The sequence below is a fragment of the Pteropus alecto genome, unplaced genomic scaffold (genome assembly GCF_000325575.1).
Source record: "Pteropus alecto unplaced genomic scaffold, ASM32557v1 scaffold16, whole genome shotgun sequence".
NCBI lineage: Eukaryota > Metazoa > Chordata > Mammalia > Chiroptera > Pteropodidae > Pteropus > Pteropus alecto.
In genome coordinates this window covers 3,767,983-3,790,447 of record NW_006438867.1, presented here as the reverse complement: position 1 = coordinate 3,790,447, position 22,465 = coordinate 3,767,983, and the positions used below count along the sequence as shown (strand labels likewise).

The 22,465-nt window shown below is 32.4% G+C and overlaps 1 protein-coding gene and 1 pseudogene across 8 annotated transcripts in view; both read left to right on the top strand.

Annotated features, from left to right (window-relative positions):
* NBEA (neurobeachin) overlaps window positions 1–22,465 on the top strand; it is a 557,443-nt gene that overhangs the window by 65,555 nt on the left and 469,423 nt on the right. For all 8 annotated transcript variants that reach the window (XM_025049493.1, XM_025049492.1, XM_025049491.1 and 5 more), the window contains exons 11-16: window positions 4,179–4,331; window positions 5,489–5,657; window positions 11,700–11,779; window positions 12,438–12,500; window positions 12,597–12,694; window positions 15,290–15,382. In XM_025049493.1, the coding sequence (XP_024905261.1) occupies window positions 4,179–4,331; window positions 5,489–5,657; window positions 11,700–11,779; window positions 12,438–12,500; window positions 12,597–12,694; window positions 15,290–15,382 (656 nt within the window). The remainder of the gene's footprint in view (window positions 1–4,178; window positions 4,332–5,488; window positions 5,658–11,699; window positions 11,780–12,437; window positions 12,501–12,596; window positions 12,695–15,289; window positions 15,383–22,465) is intronic.
* Window positions 15,851–15,969, top strand: LOC112482984 (annotated as a pseudogene).

Sequence of the window (22,465 nt, the reverse complement as noted above, 5' to 3'; positions counted from 1 at the left end):
AACTAGTCAAACCCAACTGGAAGCCAGTAGGCAAGGGAGCCTCCTAAGCAGACATAGAATGGGGAAGGCTGGAGGCTGAATTAGTAGAGTTAGCAAAACATGTCCAGTGAGTTGAGCTTCAGGGTTTGGTATCTGGGTCTCAGTTATGTTATGAAAGACCTAGAACTTTTTTTCTATATCTCTGCTCTGCCACTTACAGTGATGATTTTCAGTACAGCTGCTGTCATTGTGGTCCTAAAAAGGTGGACTGGGTGCTCTCAGCCCATCTACATCCAGGTGGAGGGAGAGGGAGCTTTTTTCTCCCAGTTAGTAAACAAGATCTGCCCCTCCAGCTTGATTAATCAGCTTAGGTCTCAGCCTACTTTGAATAAATTTTTGCCGTGAGAATTTTGATGCTGGATTTCTGCACTAATCATTGCCTGCCCTTGTTAACAACATGCAAGTGATTCATATTAGATTGGGCTGCTTGGAGCTCCATCTTGGTGTCTTGGGAGGAGTGAAATGGATATTGAGTATCAGCTACTTTATGATGTACCTCTACTAATTAATATTACTTTCCATACTTAATATATAATGCATGTTCTATGTATGTATATAGAATTGTTTCTGCAATAAAAATGAACATTTCTGCTCATCTATTCCATTGTGGCCTGCTCTAAATGTAGGAGAGACATCCTTTAACTGAGTAACAATTTCTCCCTGTAACATCCATTGCTCATGTTTGATTTAGTTATTTTTTTCTTTTTTCTCATTCTACTTCCAAATATATTTAGTCACATCTCACATAGTACTTCTTACAAAACATTCAGTCACCACACCAAGTAATGTCATATAGTTTAAATTTCAGAGCTTTCATTTTACAGATGTATAACTATAAATTGTCCAAGCATAAATCTCAATTTAAAATAACATTGCTTGAGAAAATGAAAGCAGATATCAAAATAAAAAAAAATATTAAAAACAGTTAAACACATTAAAACAGAGGTGGGTGTCTTCTCTCATCCTCTCCTCTCCTAATCCGTTTTGTCTTCTCTTTTCTATTTGTATCCTATTTTTGAATTTGCCATGAATTCAGTTAAACATTTACTGAGGAATTATGGCAGGCACCAGAGGAAAGATCAATAATATAGATAGTATCCATTTTTATACCAGGAAAGAAAGATACGTGAATAACTAACAGCAATAAAGGCAGAAGGAATTAGTACTACTCAGGTAACTATAACATGGTATTGATTTTAAGCCGAGTAGGATTTTGAGTGGGCCAATAAAAAAAGAAAAGCACAATTTTAGAAAAACATTTTCTAAAGGTAAATTTTAGAAGTAAATACTACTACCCAATGAATGACATTAATTGCTGTGAAAAAACAACTGCATTTTTTTTTAGTAATGTGGAAAGCCTTGCGTTGCTTCTAGCATATCTTTTTATAACATGGAGCAAGTTTAAAACCTGCTTTCAAATTGTGCATTACTTCCTCAAATCAGTAAGTTCGTAATTTAAAATCATAATCCGATCTTATATTCCTTTAGCGTTCTTTATAAACATATGACAGTTTTTATAGGATAAAATCTGATCTGTGAGAATGTTTAGAAACAAGATAGCACTATTCTGTTTCAGAGCAGAAGAGTAGAATGTGTCAGATAATTTTCTTGAAACCATTATTACGGAATAAAAATAGAATTCATAAGATAAGCAATGTGAAGTTATAACTAGTGAAGGAGATAGCTGAAAAAAAAAATAAAACATTGCTCTCTTATTTTAATTTTATTCCCCTATCGGTGAATAAAATATTTTAGAATTTAATTATTCATTTTATTAAAGTTTCTTTGAAATGAATGCTCAAGTTTTGCTTTCTTGTTTTTACTCAAATTTTTTTGCCCCTTCCCCACTTTAATAACTCAGCTATTTGGTGGAATCATTTCTTCCACTTCTTATAAAATTCTCATGTAAAGTTATGCTTTTAGGGCTTGATTTGAATTTTGCAGGACTATTGCTTATCTATTCACCATTGGTGGTTGGGCAAACAGACAAGCGTACTAATCTAAAATAACTGCTAGATGTAACATACCTCGAACATTACACGCTACCTTCTCTGTAATACCTTCTTTTAACCACCCTTCTACAAATTTCATGTAGTTATTAACATTTAACTGTTACATATTTTACCTTTTTATTTATTGTATATCCTTACCTTCTCCCTTAGAATGTAAGTTCTATGAGAGCAGGCTTTTTTTTTTTTTTTTTTTTTTTTAGTTTTGTCAACTGTTCTTTTTACAGTGTCAAGGAGAGTGCCTGGAAAATAGTAAATACTCACATGTATATTTTCTGAATGATTAAATGAAAAGTGTTCCACATGTAAGGTAAAGGAAATGGATGTGAGTTTCACAAGGTGAGGGAGCATGATAGAGAAAGCAGGTAAAACAGACGGGCATTTTGTAGGTGAAATTGGCTCAAAGAAATATTTTGTTTGGCTCAATGAAAAGTGTTTTAACCTTGAACTTTATTTTTCTAGGTAACTTGAACAGTCTGCACTACTCTTTATTGTCTCCTATCCTAAGTCATACATCGTTGCTAACTACTTGCATACTATAATTATTTGTGTTTGTGAAGTGTGAAAAATGCATGGCATGCTTAGGTCAAATTTATTGAGTTGTCCTTGTCATAAGTGAGATGAATGTAGGTAATATTAGACTTTAACATTCTTATACTAATAGTTGGATTTCCGTTAGTGGATAATGGAGGTAAAGCTATAATATGACTTGTGTTTTAGGGTTGAGCGGTAGCTGATTCTTTACAGTAGGGAGGATGGTGATATGACTAAAATGACTACTAGATGAGAAAGAAAAGATTTGTGTAGGAAAATATATTTTTTGAAGTTCGTTTGAATTATTAGCTTTTATGAAGTTTTTTCTCTAATATTTTCATCTGAAATTATACTGTAGAGTAGCTCTTGTCCAATTAAAATACAATGCAAGCTTATCAAAATAATATAAAGTAAAATAATTAGTAAAATTAAATAAATAGAAAAATAAAATAATGCAAGCCTCATATGCTATTTAAAATTTTTTAGTAGTAAGTAACAGGTGAAATTAATTTTAATAATTTTATTTAACCTACTATATATGAAATAGTAACTTTTGAAATACACTCAATAAAGAAAAAATCGATATTTTGTATTTTTTTTTATTCTAAACCTTCAGAATCCAGAGTGTATATTTGCAGCACATATCACTTAGGACTAGCCATTTTTCGAGGGCTCAGTAGCCAAATATGACTAGTGGCTACTGTATTGGACAGTGCAGCTTTAAGGTTTGGTTTGAATTTTGCAAGATCTTTCATTATCTAAATACCGTTGGTAATAGGTTATGTTTTGGTAATGGCAGTTGAAGATTCTTGATGGGAGTGCTCAGCATAGACATGGTACCATATGAAGCTGTGGAAGCATGAAATGTAACCCAGTGAGGGTGTATGCATGGGGACTGAGTGCCGGATAATCTTCGGCAGTTCTCGTCTTTAAAACAAAGATCACTGAGGAGTAATAGGAGGGTCATGAAAGCCAAAGGAGGAAGATAGTTTTAGGAAAATAAAATCAGCTTTTCCAAATACTATGGATACGTCAGAAAGGGTTTTTGCTAAGCAAGAGTCTCTGCAATTGTAAACGTGCAAGTCATTTGTAACTTTTTGAAGAAAGGATTTAGTAGAATAGTAGGGTCAATTTATTTTTCCTTTGTTTTCGAGCTAGTGAAAACACTTTGCTTACTCAATGTCTTTTTCTTTTTCTTTTTTTCTGTTTTTCTTTCTTGGCCTGTGTGTGTATACATGTGGTATTTTCCTCCATTTTAATTTTATTTGTCTAAGATCTCTTGTTCATCAATTTCTATAAAATTGGAGTAAAATCGTTCTTATTCATAATTTAGTTTATTTCTTTAGTTTAAGAGTGACATTATTTAACCTGAGGCATTTATCTGCACTTGACCTGGAAAGGGCTTCAGATAACAAACTCAGAGAATTATCTTAAAATGAGTTCCTAAATATAATTAATTTTCAGTACAAAGGAAATCTGCTTTTTCATTTTATATTTAAAATATTTAGGGTTGCAAGTTAAAAATTCGTATGAACTTACTTAAAGTCTTTGGCATTTTGCATAGTTTTAGCTTGAATTTCTGTTTTCCTTCTTTAGTCCTCAAGAGTTCATATAACTAGAGCTGTCCTGGAGCAGTTTTTATCCTTTGCAAAATACCTTGATGGTTTATCTCATGGAGCGCCTTTGCTGAAGCAGCTTTGTGATCACATTTTATTCAACCCAGCCATCTGGATACATACACCTGCAAAGGTATAAAACTTTATTCTTATTTATTTTATTTTGGTGTAATGTTGTAAATAATAGTTAATTGGAACTAAACTATTCAGTAGAAAACATTTGGAATTTTCAGCTTATTTTATAACCAATTTGAGGCAGTCATATTGGGCAGTATCAGAAATCAAAATATTAAATATGCAAATATTAAAATGAATGAAACTATAGTTAAAAATTAAGCTTGATATAATAACACTATTCTGCAGTCATTAGATGTGATTCATACTTTTCCAAGAAAGAAAATTTGGTACACTGATTATTAAAAGACTAAAAAGAGAAAATTACAGGTAACTGTACGATGATAATTGTGATCATTATGACTGGAAAATTGTTTGTGTTGTGAATATAGAATTTGCATCATGACATGTAAATACTATTTGTTTTAAAATAACTATATACAGAACACTTTTTTTCTAGATAACTGCATAAAATTTTTAGTATTTTGCATACCTGAACTTAGCCCTGTTGTATTCTAGTGGAAATCAGAATAAAGGACATTTTTCATGAATTCGAGCTTTCTTTGATAATTTTCAGACCTCCCACATAATTTTGTTTAAATGATGTTTAAGTTCTGACTTTTATTGCAGTTTATCCTGTTAATTGTATTGGTAAACTCACACCTGAAGTCTGTTGACTCTCTCAACAAGGAGTTTGACTTGTCATTTTTCTACTTACATGGTTAGATTCTGATACAGTGGCAATGGTTAAGAAATTTTGAAATTACGTGAACTTTCAGGGTATATGACAATGATATGTATTTTTACAAATATAATGTAGCTGACTGTTAGTTTTGTTCCTCTGAGCTGCTGAAATGTACTTTGATTAGAAGCTTTAGTCTAGTTGATTTTTTAAATAATTTAATCATCCTATCATATACTTTGGAATTATTGAATCATTTAAAATTATTTCATTGTTAATAGCTGTTAGATTATCTTTATTTAAATAAATGTTATTGGAATGTGTTGATTGCAGATTGTTTTCTTTTTAAAATATAAATAATAATAAATAGTTACTTTAAACCTTGTAATAAAGGGTTCTTTCTTGGCCTTTACTAATTTGCATTTAAATTAAAATAAACAAACACTTGAGATATTTTAAATTTACTTTAATACTCTGTTAATATTCTGTATTAGGTTCAGCTTTCTCTATACACTTATTTGTCTGCCGAGTTTATTGGAACTGCTACCATTTACACCACCATACGCAGAGTAGGAACAGTATTACAGCTGATGCACACGTTAAAATATTACTACTGGGTCATTAATCCTGCTGACAGTAGTGGCATTACACCTAAAGGATTAGGTAAGTGTGACTCCACCGGTACGTTACACTGTACTGTAATTGTTCTCCATGCTGAGTACTGTTACTGTGAACAGACGTGCATAGTTATGAAAATATCGCTTATGTAGTAAACAGGTATATTGAAAATTTTTGTGGTAAAGAAGAAGCTTATAGTTTTGCAGTATTAAATTAGTTTTAGAGTAAAGGCAGGTGAAAATAAATAATATTCTGTCTTGTTGCCTATATGCTTATTGTGATTCAGGAAGATATATTCATAAAATTGAAAACAGATGAATGATATTGGTCATGGCCAGTGAGTTCTGATACAGTTGTTTCAATGCCTCTCTTTGTATTTTTTTCCCAACTTCACCCTTTCTTCCAAGGATAGTGGAAACTAATTTTTCACTGCGTTGTGTTGTTTAAAATATATTGCCAACTTTTCTAATACATAAAAATACATACTCATCATGGAAAATATAATAATATAGAAGAAAAAATTATTCATAACCCAAACCTTAAGAATAACTGTTAAAATAACTGCTCTTCCACTCTTTCTCATTGCCTAAATATTTGAAATATTTAAATTCTTACAGAATTGAGATTTTCTTGATGTTTTTGTGTGTTTTTCTTGGCTTTATGTAGTAATCTAAGAGGACATACCATTTATATTTCTAAAGTTTTGATTGTGTAATAATCAAATGTATTAGTAATGCAGTGATCAATTCCATTTTATTATACTTATTTGCCTCCATCTTTGATATGTTTAGAATTACCGAGAGTCTTATGATAAATACTGACAGTTTTTTTTTCAGAAGTATTGTACCAGTTTACAATTTCACCAATAGCATGTTAGAACGTTTTTCTCAGCATATTCACAATAGCATTGCAAATTATCATTTTATAAAAATCATTTTAATAGGAAAGGCATTTTATTACTTTACTATTTATTTATTAGCCTTCTTTTATGTCTTTTATTGATGAGACTTAAAAACTTGGATTATTTTCACTCAGGTCTATTATTCTTTCATTTACTGCTTTTTCTATTGCTTTTAAACCCAGTAATGCCTAAGATTTACTGTGTGCTTACCATGAGTTGGACTCTATGCTAACTAAGCATTCTATACATTAATTTTGTTTAATCATTTATATGTAATATAATTATATATACATAGACATGTTTACAGATAAGGTTATATCTGTACATGACTATTTTGTTAACATCACTTCCTTTTTGCAGATTAGGAAATGAAAGTTGGTATGTATCGTGTTTATCTGACTCAGGGCCCTTGTTCTTAAACATTACCCCTGGTAGTTTAGGCAAATCATATATTCACACATATTAATTTCTGACTTACAGAAAACTTGCAAGAATTGTATAGGAATTTCTATATACCCTACCATGTTTCCCAATATTTTACATTTTACCACACTTACCTTATCATTCTCTACTGTTATATAAATATAAACACACACATATACACATGTATATTTTTTGTGAATCATTTGAGAATAAGTTGTAGATGTGATGCTCTATTATCTCTTAATAGTCTACTGTTTATTTCCTAAAATATAGGGGCACTCTCTTAGACAACCAGGGTAACCATAAAATAAGGTAATTAACCATAATGTAGTACTATCGTCTCATCCAAAGATCCTATTGAAATTTTACCAATTATCCCAATAATATCCTTTCTAGGAAAAAAAATATATATTTTTCTCCCTGAATCTCAGTTGAAGATTTTTTATTGCTTTTAGTTGCCTTGTCATTTTAATATTCTTCAATGTAGAGTAGTTCTTTTAATTTTTCCTTGCCTTCCATAACTTTGACATTTTTGAAGGATACAGGTAAATTACTTTTTAGAATGCACCTTAATTTGGATCTGTTTGATGTTTGCTCATGAAGATTTAGGTTTTTCATTTTTGAAAGGGATCACAGGGAAGTCATACCAGTTCTATCCCATTGTGTTATGTCAAAAGGCACATGATTTGAGTTGTCTTATTACTAGTGATGTTAACTTTGATCATTTGATTAAGGCGGTATCTACCAGGGTTCTCCATTGTAAAATTACTACATTCTCTTTTGTAATAATATGTGTTTGGTGGAGAAATACATTGAGATATGCAAATATTCACCTACGGTTTTAGTTCACTGAAGACTCTTGTCAGAATCAATCTTTACTGTGAATGCTGCCAAATGGTGATATTTTCTAAGATATTTACTTTGAATTCTGCTATAGGAAGAACTTGTTTTTCTCCTCCATTTATTTGTTCAGTTTCTATATCACTGTAAATTTCATGGGTTTCTATTTTATTCTGTTGTTACATCAGTAGCTGGTAGGCTTTTTCTGGGACAGGCCAGACAATAAGTTTGTGAGGCTTAGGTAGCCTTAAAGTCTCTGTTGTAAGTAGTCAACTCTGTCATTGTGTTGCAGAAAACAACCTTAGACAGTGTATAAATGAATGGGCATGGTTTGATTCAGCAAACTAAAACAGGCTGGCTTGATGGTAGCAGCCCAAGGCTGTCCTTTGAGTTATATTTATGTATTACTTATGTTTATATTCACGTTGTCTCAGACTTGGTCAGTGAGATCTCCTTCATGTGAGTACTTAGGTTTTTATGACAGATATCCATAAATTTTAATACTTCTTTTCCTTCTGGCACAGAATATTCTTGGCTCATCTTATACTTTTCCCATCCCAGCCCTGGAATCAGCCATTTCTTTAGGAAGCCCTGGATTGTTTTGGTGGATATGGTTTTTAGAAACTAAGATCTGGGTGTTAAGTGTGCTTATTACTCTAGATATCATCACTTCTGTGTATTGTTGGTGAAAGGACCTGGGAAATATAAGTTTATATATGTTATATAGAGACAGATGTACATATATGCGTACATCTACCTGTATTAAAAGCCATGAGATCATACCAGTACCTTCAACTCCATTTCAAAACCACATGGTTCAGTCTAGCCTCTGACTTATTGTATTTACTGCTTTCTTCCTTCAAAAAGAGAACTCTGACTCCCATTACTGTTAATATGTTTATATATTTGCTTATTCTGTTTTTGAAACCAGTGTTCTGATACCTGCACTGTTACCTTCTTAGCTTCGACATTGCAGATGACTTTGACTGTCTTCTCACTCAAACTCTGGGTGATCCTTGTTCCTCCCTTAATCTCGGTTGGTTCTTCACCACAGGACATGTCTGGCCTCTGTCTTCTCCTTGCCCTGACTCTGCAGGGCTTTCCTCCTTGTCGGTACCAGCCGCTGGTGTGTCCTTGGCCTCCGCTACCTCCTGAGTCCTTAGGTCCTGGGCCGTCAGGCCCTGCTGGCTCTGGCCACCTCAAAGAGAGGGGAGGGAAGAAAACAAATATATTTTAAAGAAAAGTGACTAGAAAGTTTAAGAACAATTTTTTTATGGTTTAATTTATTCTTTTTAATCTGTGCTTTTATTACTTTATTCTTTTAAACACATCTTTCTAATCCATATGAAATTAATCTTGTTATTTAGTGGAATGTGAAGTTCTGACTTGAAACTTACAATTTTCTAAATGATATTTTTTAATACCATTTTGAATTAAAATGCTTTCTTTTAAGGACACTAAAGATACTTTGTACCACACTAGCTTTACTTAGAACTATTATTTATATGCAGGCATTTACTTTGAGAAGTAGGATATTTTTGCTATGACTCTGATTTAGAACTTTTATCTCAAATTATTATTATACATTGTTCACTATGAAATATTTATTTATATTACAAATGTCATAGTAATACATGAACTTGTTAGCCAGTGAAATAATACAGAGGTTTATAAATGAAAAGTTATAAAGGAGCCAGTGTTAAAAGTCTTATTATATATCCTTCTGCCTCTTTTTCCTGCTCATACAAACACAGACTTAAACATGCATGCACATAGATGCTTCAAATTATAGATGTTTCCAATATTTATTCTGAATATATCATAAACACAAAATGATATTACATATGTAATTATAAAATGAACTTCATAAAATATCACTAAGCTTATGATATAAAACATTACCATGAAGGCATATCTTCCTTCCATTTCTAGCCATGGAGATAATGGCATCCTCAATTTTATGTTTATTATGCCTTTTCTTTATTTGAACTCTTATTATTTTTACTGTGCTTTACTTATTTTCTGTTTACATGTGTATTCCTAAACTATTGTTAGCGTCTGTATTATTCATGAACCGTATCATTTGTGATTTGTTTTGTCATTCAGTTTTATATTTGTAAGATAAATTTATTTGTATTTTATTTTGTAAAATACAAATTTATATCATACACCTACACAAAATTCACACATATCTTTATATTTTTCTGCAACCTGCTCTTTACCTTGTGTGATATATGACAATAGTAATTATATATAATATTACTGAGTGCTTACAATTAAAAAGGACCAGGCACTATTCTAATTTCTTTACATATGTTGATCCATTTAATCCTCACAAAATATTCTATGACATAAGCACCATTATTATGATCATCCTAACAACAAAAAAATGATGTGGAAAGGTAATATAAAACTTGTCCAATTTCATTAAGTGGTGGCAGTATTGTAAATAAAAGTGAGATAGTTATTACTAAGATAATGACTGTCCCCTCTGGATCTGAGTGGGGAATGTGCTCAGGAAGGAGAATGTGGCTCAGAGCTGAGGGCTGAGGGAGGCTGAGGGCTCTGTTTCACTGGTGCCACAGCCAGTGATTAAATATTCAGGGATTTCATGAGCTGGTCGCCAAACCATTGGTAGCTGACTTGAAATCAGTCATGGTGGGAGTATTTACCCAACGGAAACAGAAGCCCACAGATAGTGTAAGTCAGACCTCTCGCCTCCATGTCGCGCAGCTCCCTCACCTGCGCACCGTTGGCTTGTGAGTTTGGCTGTAAGGCCGCCGTCAGTGTTCATTCTCTACCTAAGTAGTTACATGGATGTTCATTTTATAGGAATTCATGAAGCTGTACATTTATACCTTCTCTGTGTGCTGCGTTTCACAATGAAAGAGACTTTTTAAAGAAAAAGTAATACCAAGTGTTGGTGAGGAAGGAAAGGATGCTTTGTGCTGTTGACAGGGACAGGGTGGGAAATGCAGAGGGTGGTCAGGGACGTGGGCAGTAGGGTTCCTCCTCAAGAGCGAATGGAATAGGCTGTTTGAGGGATAATTTGCTTTGAGACATAATAATCTGCATGTAAATATTTGGTGAGTAAGAGATGTTAGAAATTATACATAAAGGGATTGTAGTTTTAAAACATAAAGAAGCTGTAGAAACCCTGGTTGTATTGATGTTTAAGGACTTCATGGTTCTAACTACATATCCTAAAGATATAATTCAGTTATTATATATTATATATGTTTATCATTGCATGTTCTCATTTTATTGGTAATTAAATATTCGTAATTTGTAATTTGCATATTATAGAATTGATATGTATACTTTAATTGTTCTTCATTTTCATTTATTGACTCATAAGCATTTATTGACTCATAAGCATTTACTGTCCACTGTAATATGTATTTGGTATATATAAGTGGCATGGAAGAAAAAAGCTGCAAAACAAATTATAATACAGTGTCACTTTTTCTGTGTTTTGTTATATAATGTGTGGGGTGAAAATGAGGACAGTCTTTAAATGAAGGCAGGTTTGAGGATAAGACAAACAATGAGAAAACTTAGAAAAGAAAACCTATTAAGTTAATAAAAGTAAGAAAAAGTATCCACGTAAGTACTTCATGAGTATACATTTATCAATGGATAATAATATGTTAAAACTTATTAAAAGTAATTTTCTCCCAAATCTAACACTTAGTGAATAATTTGAAATTGCCAAAAATCTGAAAAATAATGTTGAGATTCTCTAATATAATTAAAACTATATAGCATTAATGCTAATAAATTGTATAATTATAATAAATATAACTATTAAAGAATTCCATAGTATCCTAACATTATTGCATTAAGCATTATTGCATTTAATATCATGAGTTTCTTTTTTTTTTCTTGTTTTCTTTTTGTTTTTATTTTCTCTTTTATTCTAGATGGTCCCCGGCCATCACAAAAAGAAATTATATCGCTACGGGCATTTATGCTACTTTTTCTGAAACAGCTCATACTAAAGGTAAAATAATTTTACATAATGGCAGACTTTCACTATGTTAGATAAAACAATTTTTTTGGCATAGTTTACAATCATTATTGTAAAATTAGCACAAACTATGTTAATTCATGAATTGCTTTCAAAATTCTGTAACTTTTGTCGAATTTCACTTTTTGGTAAATACTCTTTGAGATCCTCCATACCAAGGGATATAGCAGAAATGTAAAAGGAACATATGCATAAGAAACTAGCATAAAGATTTCATTCCAAAAATTGATCTGTGTTCCTGTTCGAGAAGGCTTATGTTATGTATTTTATCACAGAATGATTTTTAAAAGATTAAGAAAATGGAAAATAAACGTTAAATACATAACAATACTGTAAAATTTTAGCAGTGATTTGCATTATTTTGAGAAAATGATACATGGTTAGAAAATAGTAATATTAATACAGTTAGATCAAGATATACTATCTTTATAGTGAAGGTCAAATATTAGCAACTTCAAAGAATAAATACAAATTTCTATTTACTATTTAACGTGAAATAATGTCTATGAGTTATGAAGTATCTAGATATTTTAATTAAAAATTTAATTAAATTTTTGAGTTCGAAAATGATTGTTTTGATGCCTGTCTTTAAAGTTTTTAGATTTAAATTAATGATTTTTTTAAAACTTAGGATCGAGGGGTCAAGGAAGACGAACTTCAGAGTATATTAAATTACCTGCTTACGATGCATGAGGTAGGATGTGATCTGGGTCTTCTGTTTTAATGATTGTATTCAAAACATCAGAATAAAATTTTAACTAAGGAAATATTGGTGATCTTTATTATGCAGGATGAAAATATTCATGATGTGTTACAGTTATTAGTGGCTTTAATGTCAGAACACCCAGCCTCAATGATACCGGCATTTGATCAAAGAAATGGAATAAGGTATGATGATAATATTAATATTTCTAATAGATTTTAATTGAGTACAGTTGTGCTTCCTAGAATAACCCCAATTCTATGAACTTTTGAATAAATACAGCAAAACTTTACACATAAGAATTGAATGATGGAGAAAGCCTCTATGAATCCTCTAATGCTCAGTACAGACAAAGTGTATAGAAATGGTCTCAGGTCTCAAGAAAAGTGATTAAATTGTTAACTGCTCTAGTAAAGACATTTCAAGTAGTGGGAAAAGCAAATTTTCTTCGTCCCTCCCTCCCTCCCTCCCTCCCTCCCTCCTTCTTTTCCTCCCTTCCTCTCTCTCTCTCTCTCTCTCTCTCTCTCTCTCTCTCTCTTTCTTTCTTTCTTTCTTTCTTACAGGGAGACAACAGAGAGCATGGTATATTTCAATAAAAAAGAGCGTAAGAAAATAATGAGTTTAAACTCAAAAGCTAGATAGTGGCCAAGCTTGGAGATATAGAGATAGAATGATTAGTTTAGATCTTATTCTGTTTCTTTGTGTGTGTGTGTGTGTGTGTGTGTGTGTGTGTGTGTGTGTGTGTGTGTGTGTAAACTAAAAAACATGTCTTTTGGATAAAACATGGGTCAGAGGAGAAATCCGAAGGATTTAGACAGTATTTGGAGATGAATGAAATAAAACAATATATCACAATTTATGCCGTGCACCTAAAGCAGTGTTCCAGTGGACGGTTAAAGCATTACATGCTTATATTAGAAACAAGAAAAGATCTCAAATCAATGCATTTCAATGACCCTCTTTCCATTGTTGTCCTGATCCTGTTGTTAGAAAATAGCTCTATGATATTTCCAAGCTGTACATTTCGATACTTCAGAAGACCTTATTCTATTGGTGATGAAAATTAAAGAAATCTCAGCGAGGGACTGATTTGCTCAGATTTTTGTTTTGTTAGCTATGCAGTCAGCTGTGTGGAAAATGACTTGGAGAGGAACAACACCTCTGCAGTGAGATCAGTAGGGAGATTATTTCATTTGCCAGTGTTCTGGGTGATGAGCCAGGTCAGTGGCAGTGCGATGGCAATGCTTACTATAGGCAAAAGGTGTACTAGAACAAGAGGACAAAGCCAGAAGATTCTGCAGACTTGGTTGATTGACAGGTACTTATGGAGACTAGTGAAACAGTTGCTTCATTAGTATTATGAACTCAAACTCATAACCTAGCCCCTTAGGGATTCTCCCTTTTTATTTTTCTGGAATCCGAGTTATTGGAATTAAAAAGAAATCTAGATTATTACATGTATAATTCAGTGAACCTCCACAGGTTATAAGTAGCTTGGAAATTATATATCAATATTAACAATATCAACTCAAGCATATGAATTAGGATTAATTTTTATTATATTACAAGTAAACATTAACTAACTGATCTGTCAGTAAATTTCCTATTTAAACTGTATTATAATCCTGTGTCTTTATCTTGTTTTTTTAAGAAATACTTATCTAATTGTGAAAAAAATCCTATGTAGTGTAGATGTGTGATGCTCTAGATGTTTTCATGTTTCAGATGTTAATCATAATTACTGTTGATCTTACACCTTTTTTTCTCTAACTCAGATATTCCTAGAAAATGGGAGTTCTGTGGGAATTTCTAATTTTATATTTGAGTATAGTCACATTTTTAGGCTGTGAGCTTTTACTTTGGTTCTCAAGATTATTTTTGCTGTTGAATGTTTTTTTTTAATGATTTCCTGAATATTTATTTGACATATATAACTTTCTTGCTCTCACATTTGTCTTTTTTAATGACTGAACTTGGTTTTTAAAAATCCTGAAAATAGATTTCAGTTTAAATAGGTATTCATTTGAGAACTTGAGGCTTTTGAAAAAATCATCTTCCAAGGGAATAATCACTCTAGAGTTTATCTTATTGCCTGTTCTTCAGTAGAGTGATGAGAAAACAAAAAGTCTCTAGTAACATGTAACCTTTTTTGCTCCAGGTAACAGAAAACTAGTTAAAGAAAATATGCGTTTCTTACAGAAATCTCATTAGTGTAGGAAGCAGGAATTGGAAAACTATAAGGAAATAAGTTTGTGATTTCCACTACTTTCTCTATGGCTGCTTAGTCTTCTTTCTGTATATTGACTCACATCTGGGAACATAGAAAGGCTGTCTTATAGTTTCTTTTTAAAATCATTTCCTAATTCAAGAGGGCAACAAAGACTAAATGTTGTTTCTCAGACCTCATTCTGAATTCTGAGAAAAGGGAAATAATTGGGCAGATCCATAGTCCAAAGGTCAACAAGAACAAATGTCAGGGGCAATTCTAAGAGAAGAGGAAATATGGCTTCCTAAGAATGTATCTTAAAATAGAAAATTTTCGTTGAGTGTGCTGGGAGTAAATACTTATGAACAATCAGTCACATTGCCCTTTATAGTATGTGTTTGAAGATCAAGTTAAAAAAAATAAAATGTGCTAATTTTTCATTTATCCAAAGAATTTAAAATCCTGAGACATATTTTATCTTTTATGTATATACAATTTATTTGCAAAGTATACAGAGCCTATATTTTTAATGTTTGTAGGAGCTTAAAAGATCATTTGTTTTCATATTTTTTAGGGTAATCTACAAATTATTGGCTTCTAAAAGTGAAAGTATTTGGGTTCAAGCTCTGAAGGTTCTGGGATACTTTCTGAAGCATTTAGGTCACAAGTAAGTTGATGGTTTTTATAATGAATTGTAGAAATACCTACCGACATTCTCATTTTACTAGTTTTGTATCTAATGTAACATGAAATTTGACTACAGCAATCTTATAGTGGAAAATAATAGCTTCTTGTAGTAAAAGTCATAAAAATGTTTTATAAAAGAATGCTTATTAGTAGTAGATTATAGAATAAAATCACAATTTCAGTAATATAGTTTATTCATATTTGCTTGCCAAAAATAAAATACTGTTCATTTTAAAGATGTAATAAAATATTTCATCAAATAAAGTAAAGCATATATGGACATGACTTCAATGAAAACTTTCTTGACATGGGGAATGCCATGTATATGAGGTCTCTGTTGGAGCTCTTCTTTTGCTTCCATGCTAAGTCAGTATTTTATTAATTTTTTGTATTCTTTTCTAACATTGGGGCTTTTTGATTACTTTTGTGTTTAAAAAATCCTAGAACAGTCTATGGCGATGCTATCCTGAAAAAGCTCGATCCCGTCTGATCTCAGAAGCTAAGGAGGGTCGGGCCTGGTTAGTACTTGGATGGGAGACCACCTAGGAAGACCAGGTGCTATAGGTGTAAAAAAAAAAAAAAAAAAGGGATTGTAAGCTGACAAGGTCCTTGCAGTCTGTGAGTTCAACCAAGGGTTGCCTCGCCTAAAAAAAGAAATCCTAGAATAGCTCTTTTTCCTCCAAAGTCCAGAAGTGAGATACTTTACAAAATCACCTGCTGATATAATGAGTATTTTTCGTACTGTGTTGTCCAGTGCATTATTATTCTTTTATAAAATCCATTTTCTATACAAATGAGCTGAAGACAGTAGTGCTGCCATTTAAGTATTACTCTGTTACTAGGTAGAGTGCCTCTCAGAACCTCACTACTGTCGCCAATTCTTTTTTGTATTTAATTTTACCAAGTGTTTATTGATAACACTGATGAAACTTCACTAGATCCAGATAAAACTTCTCCGACATCCTAAATAGTCTAAAAGAGTAGATGTTATTTTCATGTTGTTGCCAAATGAATAGCAGTCAAGTAAGGGAGAATAGAGATTTTATAGATACAGGCAATAGTTAAAATAGCCAAGATTGTAGGAAAAAGTTACACATATGTGAGGGAATGTAAGTGTCCTCGTTGATAAAATACTGAGAGTGAGATGCATGTACTGAGAGAGAAAGATTTCTCATTTAACTTTGGTTAAGGAAAAGAAATTGACTAGGAGATATTAATAAAGGATTTTAGCCTTTTGCAACCTCTTAAAAATTGTCAAGAAACATTTAAAATATTGAAGTGTGGAAAAAGTAAGCAAAACTAACCAGTAGATAAGAATACTCACTGGAAAGGTATTGCTATGGAGTACATAATTGTGTTTAAAAATTTTACCATAAGTTAAAATGATAAGAAATAAACGAATTGCTTCTGAGGAAGGGCAACTACTAAACAGAATTTCAAGAAGCTGGAAGAAATGGTAGCGTAACATGGAAATGAAGAACCATGAGCTAATGAAACTGGGGAAAAAAATTAAAGGAAAAATCTTTCACATAACTGAAGATGAAATCGGTAGAACCTCAAAGGAAGATTAATGTGTGGATTGCATAGTAAGATACATAGATGATAAAAATGGAAACAAAGCAAATACAGGATTACAGAGAAAATGACTGGTGTAGAAAGCACAAAAGTTTCAACAGTGACTTAAATAGAGTTTTCAGATAAGAAAACTGGAACACTGGACTAAACAAATATTTATAGCGGTGGTTCAGTGAAATCCTAATATAAGATTTTTGTCGTTCCTATTAAAAGGTAATACTGTTTATCAGGGAAATTTTTCTTGGAATGATCAGCACAAAAGTATATTATTCGATTTAAGTATGAGTAAATGATCTTCTGTTCAGCAGAAGATGAGGAGAAAAATATTGAGTCTGGCCGTAGACTTCTCTGCAACAGCCTTCAATATGGAAAATGTAGAGCACCAATTCTAAGATATTGAAACAGAGAAAATCAGAGACAAAGTATCCTTTAAGTAAAAAAGGTGCTGCCAAACAATTTTTAACCATGCAAAGAATTGTTTTTCTGAATAATTCTTGAGAAACTTGGTGGCGGTCAAAGTTCAGCTGCTTAGGACAACTGGGTAGACTACAGCTAAGGATTACTGGGGAACACGGAATTAATTTAACAGTTAATACTAAAACAAATGCTTGAATTGGAGTGCCAGGCCAGAATTTACTTTTCATTTGTTTTTTATGTAGAAATGCTACAATTATAATGAATTGGTAAAGGACTGAAGAAAGAAGGAAAGTGGAGTGTAAGTCCAAACAGTCAGATGATAGCCGTTGAAGCTGACAAATGCAGTATTAGAAATATAAGCCTATTGACTAAAATTCGATGTTAGGAGAGAGGAAAAATTAAGAGTAAATATGCTTATGTTAGCAAAATACACTTTATTATTGCTTATATTAGGGAAATACAGCCTCTAAATATATAGAAATATATAGAAATATATAGAAAACCTCTTATTCCTATATAGTTGCAAAGATAAGCAATTCAACAAAATTATGCTTTCAAAATATTAAAGAATGTACAAATAAAACTAAAAACTATACACGTAATGGAAGTCTTTAATCTATAAAAGTCAGGAAGAATAACAGAATATGACATATCTAACACTTATCTGCTATCTTAATAAATGTAAAAGTTTTTGTAAATCTATTGTAAAATAATCACAGTTCTATATTCAAGAAACATACTGAAAACAAAGTGAATTAGAAAGGCTGAAAATAAAAGGATGAGTAAACGTATACCATATAAATAAAATGAAAAAAAGTGGGAACCAGGACTTGATATTCGACAAATTAGAATTCAAGACAAAAACCAATCAATATCATGAAGAAGAGTACTTGATAGTATCAAAGGATGAAACATTCATGATAAAGAAATTACGGGAAAATAGACAGTCTTTCGTAGTTTAAAAGAAACTTTTATTCACCAATCTCAGTTCATAAAAAGTCAAGGGAGAGAGTAATCTAAATACTATGGTAAATCTTATTAGTATAGTTTGAACTCTGTACCATGTTAATAAAGAATATAATTTCAAATGTCCAAGGAACATTTATGAAAATTTGACATGGTATAGTAGACATCAAAGAAGAATTCTAAAATGTAGAAGCAAAACAGAAGATTTATTAACAGGCAATAAAATTAGAAAATAGGAACAAAGTCAGAACCCAAAGATTCTTCTACTTAGAAATTTAAAATTTATTAAACCATTTTTGTGTCAAAGAGAAAATGCACACTGAAATTGTAAAATTTTTAAGAAACAAGTTCAAAAAACTTACAGTATATAGCAAAAATGTGCTTGGCGAAATATCCATAGCCATAGAATAGAATGGAAATATAGAAAAAAATGTAATTAAAATGTAAAAGTTATAAAAAGCATAACAAGATAAATAGAAGTAATAAATTGAAAAGTAGAAATTAATGGTTCAGAAGACGGAAAATCATTTAAAAAGTTGATTTTTAAAACTCATGATAAAAATATATGAATCATCATTGAACAGCTCAAGGAAGGGCAAAAATATGAATGTACAAAACAAATGACAATTTCTGTAATATAGAAACTGAGGGAATTAAAGATATCTTACATGATAACTTCGCACAGCTTTCCTTAGACATCAATAAGACAACCCCAACCAGTAAGAAATCAATAAGAAAAATAGGCAAAGGATGTGAATGGTCAGCATATAGGAGAAAATACATATGACACACACATTTGAAAAGAGCTGAATTCTGCTTGTTATAAGGGAAATATAATCTCAAACTAAAGTAAGTACCATTTTTCACGTATCAGATTGACAGATTCTCAAAATTCAGCATCCATCTTTGTTAGCAAGGTTGTGGCGAGAGCACGTACTCACACATTTTTAACTGGAGCATAAATTAATATAATGCGTAGTTTGTTAATTTTTATCAATGCCTATGGAAAGTACAAATACATACACTTTTTAACCTGGCAATTCATCACTTGTACATCACTTGTAAAATGATGGCTGTTCAGAGTTGTTCATTGTTATGTTGTTTATAATTGTAAAGGTTGGGAGAAATCTTAAATTCCTGTAATAGGAGATTTGTTAAATAAATTATGATTCATTCATTAAATAGAATACTACGCAGTTGTAAAACAAAGCCAATGTGATAATTCTCTCTATACTAATATCACAACTATATTGTGAAAGGATTAAAAACAAATAGTGTAGATGGGTACATATTGGGTGCTAGTTTTGTACAAAATGGAGAATATAAGAATATACTACTTCTTATACGTTACAGTAAGAAAATCTGGTAGGATATGCAAAAAATAACAAATTAAGAACAGTGGCTCTTAATGAGGAGTTGGTGGAAACAAAAGTGGATATGGATCATTTTAATTTTTTAACCATGTGAATGTTACCCGTTGAAGCAATTTTTCAATAATAACATTGCGTTAAAAAAACTACATATACCAAAAACAATAAGAAACTTAAATCTTGGAAGAATTTTCACTAATTATATTATTAATGGAGTTGGATTGAATAAAATCAATGACCTAGGTAACACTGAAATTAAGTGTTTTCTTGAATACTTAGCTACACAGATAATTAAGTCTAAATGATTCTTATCAGTATAATTCTAAAATTTAATCTAATAGGAAAAATAACACTTAAAGCAAAACAACTTGATAGTTAATAGAGATAATGGTTAATAAAATACATGTAATTCATTGGCTCTCCAGTTAGGCTTTATAGGTTTAGATCCTGGTTTAGCTGCATATTTTCTCAGTGGCCTTAGAAAAATTTTTGAGCCTCAGTTTTTACCCTGTGAATGAATAAACCCATACTGCTTCCCTCATTGAGTTTTTAGGGTAAGCGATAAAGTAAATGTAAAGTGGTTAATCACAATATATTGCCATATGATAATTTGAATAGTTAGCAAAAAGATAATGGGCATAATTTAACATATAGTTCTGATGAAATCAGAACATTTCTTAAGTATAGTAAGACATTTGTCTTAAATAGCTGCATTCATATCAGCAGTGGGATAAGTATTTCTATGATAATCTAATCATTGCTTAGGAGAGGCAGTAGATATCCTTATTTATAGATGGTTTCATTACTGAAAACCTAAGAGAGTCATGTTTAAAACTATTACAAAAAGAGATATCACCATTTCATCTGTATATGGAGGAATTGTTTGGCAGTGAATCTGACTGGGATTCAGTGGTGAAACTAAACTAAAGTCCGAGTGGGTTGGTCCTTTGTTTATATAAACACCTAGTTTATATTTTCTGTCCAGTACCTGGAACACAAGTTATGAGATAATCCATAAACTCGAATTGTTAGCCGAACTAGAGATAGGTTTGATGTGTAGCATTAAAACTGAGAAGTTTGTTCAAAATAATATATGTCGCTGCTCCTTTCTCCTGAAGGTGGAACTAAAATCTCCTCTCCCTGAGTGTGGGATGGACTTACTGGCTCCCTTCCAAAGAATAATGAAACATGGCAGTGATTTCCATTAATGAGTAAGGCTAAAATCAACAGTCATGTCATGCTTATACCATGTACTTCCTGATATGATGTGATGAGAAGGGCACTTCACCTCTGTGCCCTTCTAAAAATAGTCTTCTGTATTCTGTATTCTTCTAAAAATAAAAACCCCAATCTAATCCAGAGAAAGCTTAATAGAACCTCCAGTTGAGGAACATTCTATAAAATATTTGATGAGTACTTCTTAGAACTGTCAAAGGCCACGGAAAACAAAGAACGAGAATCAACCATAGATCAAAGAAGTCTAAGGAGATTTTATGATTAAATGAAAGATGATATCGTGGATTGGATCCTAAACATTGAAAGTACATGAGGGAAAACTGGTGAAATATGAGTAAAGTTTGTAGTTCAGTTAATAATATTGTGCTTATGTTGGTTTCTTAGTTTTGACTTATGCACCATGATTAGATAAGATATGAACACAATGGGGAAGCTGGGTGAATATTATCTAGGCACTTTATGAACTAATTTTTCATCTTTTCTATAAATCTTAAAAAATTCCAAAGTAAAAAGTTGTATAAAATTTAGAAATTTAACATGGATATATGCTTGAATTGAAAACCAAACTGTTGTTTAAGGGAGATGTCCTGGTTACCGTTACCTAAAAAGAGAATTCTAACAAATGGTTGAAATTGATGATCAAAATGCCCAACTGCAAAAGCTAAAGAGGACTTCTGATGAAAATGTTGCAGTCGGTTAACTCTGTGTTTGCCTCCTCCTACAACCACATCAAAATTGCAACTGAATTATAGAATGACAGTCACCTAGGACCACCTGAGACTAGCTAAACAGAAGTCCTATAACTAAGAACGTACAGAGGAAGCCACTTAAGACTGATAGAAGGGGTGGAGACATGGAATGGGCTGGTCCCTGTACACACATGTGACGGTTAAAAATTGAGAGGGATATCTGAATGCAAAGATTCCCCCTGAGGAGCAGTGGGTCCCAGTCCCACAAAGGGCTCTCCAGCTCAGGACACCAAGGCTGGGAAGAGGTGTCCTTGGAATAACTGGCTGTGAAAACCAGCAGGGATTGCATTTACGTGAGATGGAGGGATGCTGGAGACCGAGACGAGGGCGCTCCTGTTGCGAGGCCTGCATATGGACTTTCTCACTCACAAATTCACTTGCCCTAAGCTCCAGCACAGGGGCAGCAGTTTGAAAAGCACTGGAGACACATAGGGCAGAACTAAATTGACTAACTTCAGGGAAAAGGCCGGAGGGGCAGGGTTTGGGGCAGCTCACTCTGGGGGTGGAAGTGCCAGCAGGTACCAATATTACTTTGTTGAACTCTTCTCTACCCAAGTGGCAAGCACAGGCAGGCACCAATCTGAGTCTCCATTAACCTGGCTAACACTGTTCGCCTTGCCCTGATGATTCTGAGACCGCATCCCACCCAACTTGTGGGCCCTGCTTAAACCTTTTCCAGCAGCTTTTCTACACAAGCAGCCTCCTTCAACTCACACTGCAGAATTTGCCAAAATCTCTCAAAGGTTCACA